This window comes from Amblyomma americanum, chromosome 9, assembly GCF_052857255.1.
Source record: "Amblyomma americanum isolate KBUSLIRL-KWMA chromosome 9, ASM5285725v1, whole genome shotgun sequence".
NCBI lineage: Eukaryota > Metazoa > Arthropoda > Arachnida > Ixodida > Ixodidae > Amblyomma > Amblyomma americanum.
Window position 1 is genome coordinate 110,334,735 of NC_135505.1, and position 8,371 is coordinate 110,343,105.

The 8,371-nt window shown below is 43.6% G+C and overlaps 1 protein-coding gene across 2 annotated transcripts in view; it reads right to left on the reverse strand.

Moving 5' to 3' along the window:
* Window positions 1-488: 488 nt before the first annotated feature.
* LOC144104050 (uncharacterized) overlaps window positions 489-8,371 on the reverse strand; it is a 25,684-nt gene continuing 17,801 nt past the window's right edge. For both annotated transcript variants that reach the window (XM_077636833.1, XM_077636832.1), the window contains exon 2: window positions 489-1,678. In XM_077636833.1, coding sequence (XP_077492959.1) covers window positions 563-1,678 — 1,116 coding nt within the window. In that variant the 3' untranslated portion in view covers window positions 489-562. The remainder of the gene's footprint in view (window positions 1,679-8,371) is intronic.

An 8,371-nucleotide genomic window follows, 5' to 3' on the forward strand; every position in this document is an offset into this window, starting at 1 on the left:
GTTGGGGGAGCTTTCTGTGCACCTTTTTCACGTTTGTAACCGCTATCAAGTCTCGTTCTTGTTTGATGCGAGGACTGGTGGTCCCCATGTTTCAATGGCACTATTTTAAAGAGATTTAATTAGCCTATACGCGAGTGGATATGGCACAAAGATAGTTTTCCCTTCAGCTAGCAAACGAACATAAGCGCATTCTGCTACGAAATATTAGTACGAACACGGAGGCTCAGTTCCTTCCTTGAAGTATGGCACATGCAACTATGACAGCCATGACTGTGAGACTCAGCATGAACAGAAGTAGTATAGCTTTCATTTCTAAACCAATATTCCGAGCGGCATAGGAAATTACAAGTCGCCTAAAATCAGTGTTGAGAAGAAAACAGTAATGACGTCGAATGCAGAGCTTGGTAACTCTCATTTAAACTGTAAATTTTATTTGAAAAAAAATTATTGTAATGCCAACGAAGCTTTCTAAAAATGTGGTGGTATCATCAACAATAAAAATAGTTTATTCCTACCACGTACATGCGCCACCTCCTTGTTCTTGTGCCGATAGAAGAGAAACTTAATGCAGCAGCTCCCACTTGACACGAAGCTTGCCGTCTTCCACGAAGCCGCCATTCAGGAGATCTGCTAAGGCAAACGCCGACTCCACGATATAAGCACCCCGATTGCTTGAAGTTTCGGGCTTTTGGCAAACCTCCTCAGAACGGTTTGTTTTAACCTCAACCTCACGTTCGGCTCTTTTTTTCGGGTGCACGACTCTCAGCTTGATTTTTTGCTCGAATGGCCACAGAACAACCTCGTCCATGTCTCCTTTGTGCATTTGCAAGAGAACATGCACAGTAACCGAATCCAATCTTTTCTTGAAGTACAGCCCGGGTGATATGCAATAACCACGCAGGTACACGCGCTCGTTGTAGTAACAAGCGAAGCCTTCCTTCAGCGCTTTCTCTTGGAGGGATTTCACACCTTGTACAAAAAACTCGCACTGCACTGCTTGTAGCTGCGCCAGTGTATGCGCTTTGTTGAGGCACTCCAAAGTCTTGTGACGACTCTCCCTACCATCTGTTCTGGCTTGTTCCAGGGCAGCTGTGATTTTCGCAATGTTGTCAGCAGTTTCCGCTGTCACATTACCCAATTTATCTGTCAGTACTTTTTCTAATCGGTTCATCACTGCGGAAAGATTGTTTACGGCGTCGATGCGCGTGGACAAACCATTTCTTATTTCTACGTTGGACGCTAAGAGTTCAAACAAGGTTTCCTTCAATTTCTCGGGATTTAGTACGGCAGTTACCAGTTCTTTCTTTAAAGCTTCTTTGAATGTGTTGATATCGTGAGACATTTCATTCATCGTTTCCCCGTGTCTGTTAATATCAGCAGTGATTGTTTCGAGATACCCTTTCATTTCATCCGCCTTCTTTTCAAATGCTTGGTTGAAAGCAGCAAAAGACGCATTTTCATCCGTGAGGCCGCGACCTTCTTTGGATTCCGATGAGGCGTCAGTCCACGAGCCGCAAGTTCCCGATCTCAGGTGGGCGCATACTTCCCTGCACAGGACGCGGACCGAGCACTTTGGGCAGCAGGTAGAGTGGTGCACACATTCCCGCTGGAAATGGTGGGTGATCATGGAAGCAGCCGCCACATGCTGGCAACCCTGTTCTGCATTCCAGCACTTGACCTGCAAGGGAAAAAAAGGTATGTGCACTGAAAAGGCTGTTACCTCTCCAGCGACTCGTTTTTTTATTTTTGTTGTTAAGGCAATTCCACGCGTGATTCCACGTCAGCTCTTGCTTGAACGCAGGGGCAGTAGGATAACGGCCTGAGGGGCGAGTTTGTGCATGATGAAATGAACGGCGGCGCAAACAAGGACACCAGCAGTAGGATTGTTTATTTTATTTGAACTAAAATGAATATTGATTTTTGTGGAAAGGAAATCGCGCAGTATCGCATAGAATGTATAGTAATGTATGTATGTATGTATGTATGTATGTATGTATGTATGTATGTATGTATGTATGTATCTATATATAGAAATGTATGTATGTATATATAGAAATGTATGTATGTATGTATGTATGTATGTATGTATGTATGTATGTATGTATGTAGAGAAATTCAAGTTCGAGATGAGCTCAACAGCTGACGAGGACCAATCTACATTGAGGACAGCATTCTGCACACAGCACGTACTGAAGAACTAGCATTGAGAAGTATAACTTGGAAGAAGTAGTCAAAGACTAAGATAGCCCCTGAAGGCATTGGAGGAGCGCGCCGCACCTAAATAACGTTTAAGTTGACCTAGACAGAAGAGGGGAAATAAGGTGTTTGCAGATTGACACTGCATGCCAGGCACGTATGTGCGCGCTACATTGATGCTCGTACAGGTACGATCATAGGATATCATGCTGTCGAGGAAAGTTCAATTATTTTAGTTTATTTGTGTTTAACGTTCCAAAGCGGCTCAGGCTATGAGGGTCGCCGTAATGAAGGGCTCCGGAAATTTAGACCTCCTGGCTTTCTTTAACGTGCAGTGACATCGCACAGTGCACGGGCCTCTAGAGTTTCAACATCGAAATTCGACCGCCGCAGCCGGGATCGAACCTTGGTCTTTCGCGTCAGCAGACGAGCGCCATAGCTACTGAGCCACCACGGCGGACACTCCCGAGCTGAGGTCGATAGAAGACTTGAAGTGCTAGACGAAGATGGTAACAAAGAACACGTGACCCTCTTAACTTCACTATGAGAAACGCAGGGAAGAGGTTCCTACGTTATGGAGCAATGCCCTACTGCAGTTTAGTAATGCGAAAGCACTATTCCGACGGATAAATCTTCAAAAAGATCTTGAATGTATCAAGGCAAGCTAATAATAACCGCGACATAGCAATGCTATGAACAAACATGTGTGCCTCATTTAAATAAAAACATGCATATTGTGAACAAACATGTGTGTATCATTTCACTAAAAACATGCGCACACAGTGAGAGCACATAAAAACAAACAGCTTGATAAACCAAGGTTAGAAAGCCAACAGTAAAGTAACAGTACAATATAACGTTCATGCAATTCTGGTTTCGCACGTTTATAAAATTTTGCAGAAATTGTGCCATTTTCTATTTAATATAAACCTGCAACCCTACCGGAAAACCAGACGTCATTAAATGCTGAAGAGTTTTCGAGGTAACGCAAAATTTAAGATGCCAGGTTTTTGAAAATTAAGCAACTGCGACATTCACTCTGTAGGACAGACGTGTTACGTGTTATTCGCGGAATAAGATGCATGAAAAGTAGAGGAAGAGTTTTAAGAGTTCCAACGGTAAGACTTCTGAACTCATAAGCGAAGATTAGCGCCTTGTTGTGTTATTTACACAAAATACCTACAGCGCACCCACTGTGACATAGTTGCAGGGAGAAAAGATCATAAAAGAAACAGATGAAATAAAGTATTTGAGGCAAATGATGCAATATACTGAGAAAAGTCGTGGACTATGGGAGGAAAGTCAAAAATCAAAAAACATTGTAGAAAGAAACACGCCCGCGAAAGACGCGGAGAAAATGACATTCGAAATACAGCCCTGTTTTAGCGACACAGAAATTTGGGGAATGATAAAAACGAACACAATGCACTAGGAAAAGAAATATTGCTACACTGATATTAAGAGTATTACTAACTGTCATTTTAACTTAACACAATCATATTAAAAGGTTGCCTTGCAAAGCGTTGTAAAAAGATGTGGGAAGGGAAGCAGCAAATTGGGCAGGCAGACTGTTCCAATTAAGTATTGTTCGCGGAAAAAAAACTATATTTGAATGTGTCAATTGGGGAATCGTACTGGCGCACCTTTAGTTCAGGAGCCTTTTCTTGGGGCCTAAACAAATACTGCAGCTGGGAAAATTGCACCCTATTGTTCAGCTGCAAAAGCCGGTTGCTGTTCAAGGAGTCTAATCTACAATTACCATAATCGTGCCTGCAATAGTCGCGGCGAAACCCTTATCCTCTTGCTTTGATTGCACACCAAAAAGATGCACTCCACTCCTACTGCATTACCGTATTGGAGTGAACCGCAGCAGCAAAAAGAGGCAAACAGAAGGCTCTCTTCGTCGATAAAAGCAAGAAATAGGTCATTCCCTCTGATCGTCACCGCGCTAGAATGACGCGTCTGGTACTCAAACCTTAATTTTTACGTCACCATGCTTTTGAAGCGCTCAGAGTGCCAGGCTGTGAAAGCCACCTGGTGCACTACGTAAAACTGTCTCTCGGATCTTCAGAGATTTGAACGTATAGTAACAATAGGCTCTTGTTCTTTCACCGAAGCCAAAATTAGCATGGCATAATATACATGGCATAACTATGCGCCACAAAATGACTTAATGTCTAGGTCATTTTTCCCCATACTTTTTACTACTACTACAGTCGCAGAACCACAATCAAGGCAAGAAGGGTGGCAATAAAGGGAAGAACTAGATCCCAACCCTAGAGCGCTGTTAATGATGCAGGAATACGTGTCCGTTTTGTTAAATCTTCAATGATTTTGAATAGCCTTTATGGCTCCATACTGTAGCATGTTCAGTAAATTCTGTAAATGTTGCAGTCTAAATATCCGGGAAATGTGAACAGCATCAAGTCACACCTCTCCACAGCTTTGAACTTCCGTGCAAGGTTCAGCTAGCTGTATTTTATAAGTATCAGGCAATTGTCGAGCGGCCAGTTCGCCAGCGTCTTATCACAATGGAGAGCGGCAAAACCTGCGAGATTGGTCAAGTGGGATGACATATAAGGCTTCAGGGAGAGTACTTTGACAGGCTCTACCCACAAGCAGTCACAGGCCCTGCCCCTGTTGACGCCGGCGTAATGGGCCCCAGGTACCAAACGTGATTGTGCAAGGCTATTGCTACTGTCTCGCTGAATTATGTAGTTGTATCTCTTTTTTAATGCGAAAGAATTGCTAGGCTATGTTGGCGGGGTCGTGTCATTAAAACGTATCAGCAGCAGTTGTGACGTTCTCAGAAGAGTTAGGATCAAACGAATGATTGTAATCGATAGAAGAGTTTGTGAGGATGCTGCACGAAAGTAATTTTGTCGATAGGGTAATTAGTCAATTAATTAGAGCCACAATTGTAGAAAAACTTACGAAATAGCGCGGACGTGGATATAGTGAATGGGCGGGAAAACAACCGTGGGTGGCAAAATAGTTAGAAAATAAAGAAAGGAGTTGAAATAAGGTTTGAATTGATTTTAAATGTGTTTCATGAGTGATAATTAAGTAAGGTTGAAGACAAAGGTTGAAACAATGGCTACATATTTCTCAGACCATCGAGCAATCTTCGTATGCTTCGCACCAATGTCAGACAAGCAGCAAGACCAAGAGAAACATAGTCAAACAACTGCGTAACAATAAAGCTTTACTATGTGTAACAACGAGTGCAGAAGCTTTTCGCTGAAGTCCAGGCTTAGCCAAGTTAAACCACTGCCGATTTTTTTTTTTTTTTTTGCAGTAAACGAGGTGGCCTGGCCGAAGCTGCCCGGCACAGGAGCGATTTTTGAGCAGCCGTTAAGGTTCGTGCAACGCGCTATAGCACACAAAACCGTGGCTATTTTATTCATAATTGGTTCGCCTGCTTTTCATGCAAAAGCACTACTAGGCAGTGTCGACGGGATCGTGTCATCAATACGTGTCCGCAGCAATTGTGGCGTTCTAGGAAAAGATAGGATCAAACAAGTGGTTGTAATCGATAGAGGTGGATGTGAGGTTGATGCGCACATGAACTGTCCCTGTAGGATGACTAGTTAGAGCCAAAAATTTCGGAAAAGCATCCAAATAGTACGGACATCGATATATTGAGTAGACGGGAACTGTGGACGGCAAAATAGTTGGAAATAGGCAAATCTACGAAAATAAACATTGAAATGGGTTTAAATGTGTTCGAAGTAATAATTAGGTGAACAAAAAGTTTTATTGATATAGAATAGTTTGGTACTTAATTACAAGCAAAAGTCGCTTGACTGTCGAATAGGTTGGACGGGGATATAGTGGGGGACGGGAAAGCAGCATTGGCGCCAAATTTGAAAAACCAAAGTGTGTGATTGAGGTGAATGGGGTGTAATCAGAGTAAACGTGATATGCGCGTCTCGCTCGCTCAGTCCCAAGTGGCGCTGGAGCAGAAGTTGTCGCTGTTTGTTTTTTAAGAGCGCTAGCCCTTACTCATCACGTTGGGAGATTTCGTGGGGTCTGCTACGACTCTTAATCACAGCGCCATCTGTGGCAGCAACTACTCATCACATTTCGAGATTTCATGAGCTCTCCACCAGCCTAAGATCAAAGCGACATCTGTGGCTGCAACTAGAAAACAGCGCCAGTCGCACTGAGACTTCTAGCGCCATCTACAATAGCATTGTAGAAACAACCACCTGCCGCGTGCAAATGATGACGTCACGGTCCAGTATGGTGGATAGAGGTGGAACTATGTGAGTATGACATCAGGGGACGAAATGTCGGCTTAATTTCGGTTTCTCAAACCCAAAATGGCGGCGATTAAAATTGATGGTGCCCTCTCATCCTCATCAACGCCGAAACTTGTCTCTGCTCGAAGTTTGTTCTTCACGCAAACGCACGCCTCATGCAAGGGGCTGCGAGACATGCAGCCTTCTCTGCAGTACTCCAAGTGAATACTTCTTGCCTTCATGTCCTCGAAAGACTGGCTGACAAGTTAATTCATATTTGAACTACTAAAACCCCTGTGTTAGTGTGCTCCAGAAAAGTCTGGTACATGTAAAGAGCGTGATGAAGGCTGTTTTTTATTAAATGCCTCGTGGCACTCAAAGGCTTCATACTTCTCTCCACCTTTGTACATAGGCCAAGACGAGTCTTATTTCACCTCAGTTGGGCCTCTGAATGTTGTTCCTTTATTCCGATCGTTTCACACTTCCAACGACGTCATTAATTACCTGTTGGTACGTGGAGCGGAAATAAAATTTAATTCTCCGTAAAAGAATTGAAATAATTTTTCTGACAGATGAAATTTCACGAATCTTATTTACGCATATATGCAAAGGCACGAAAAATATATATTTTACCACTTGGATGTCGAACTCAGACTTTAAACCTTTTTAATTGGAGCTTTACATTTTGTTCGTGCCGAATATTCTAATGTTAAGAAACAGAAATCTTCACACTCTTTGTCATTTAAAAGCTCCCATCTCTCCTTAAAAACAACGCAGCAAGCTGTGCAAAGACAATTGACAGGCGTAAAGTTAAGAGACCGGAAGCGAGAAGAGTGGGTGAGGGAACAAACGCGGGTTAATGACATCCTATTCGAAATGAAGAGGAAGAAATGGGCCTGCCAGGACATGTAATACGAAGCAATACAACCACTGGCATTTAAGGGTAACGGAGTGGATTCCAAGAGAAGGCAAGCCTAGCGGGAGGCAGCAGAAATTTAGGTGGGCGAATGAGATTAGGAAGTTCGCGGGGTTACGGCAGCCGAAGCTGGCAGAGGACAGGGATAATTGGAGAGACATGGGAGAGGCATTTGCCTTGCAGTGGGCGTAGTCAGGCTAATTATGATGCTGATGATGATATTAAAGCGCGCATGTTTTGCCTGCACGCCACTGACGCATTTATGGAAGCCTCCGCTCCCTTGAGCGTAGGTTGGAGGACTACCATTTTATTCGCACATTGGTGAATAAACCGCGTTTGTTGGCCCTTTATTTTGTAAAAAGGGAAACATTTCTATATTACTTATATGGAGCAATGGAAGCTCTCAGCCGCCACCACGCCAGTGAGAAAATCCGAACTGCTGCGGTGTTGCACTAATGAAAACAAAACCGAGGCAGCGCACAGCGCCTCGTATAGATTCGATTCATTTCGACGAATGTGGCAGCAATTCTTCGGGGATGGTGGAAAAGCTAAACGCGATTACACTGCGAAGGCTACTACATCTGATTTTCTCAGTACCTGACGAGTTTTTAGGCGATATGGAACTCGGATTGCGGCCGCCAAATTTTTACAGACCTCCTGTCTCAAGGCAATGACAAGCTATAATCGCACTAAAGAACGGTCACTAAGGAACTGGACCAAGCCTCGTTTTCTGTGCGAATTCACTAAACAACGAGTGCTAATTCACTAAACAAACACAGTGCAGATCGGCGCTTATATTCATTTGAGTTACCTCAATTTTATTCAGCACCCTTGCAAAGATGATTGCAACCGTCCCACAGTGCATATGTGAAACCTCAGTGGCGGCCGGAACCAAGGACTTTCCAAAGGAATGCTGTTGGTGGAGCTTTCTGTGCACCTTTTTCACGTTTGTAACCGCTATGAAGTCTGGCTCTTCCCTGATGCGAGGATTGGTGGTCCACATGTTTCAATGGCA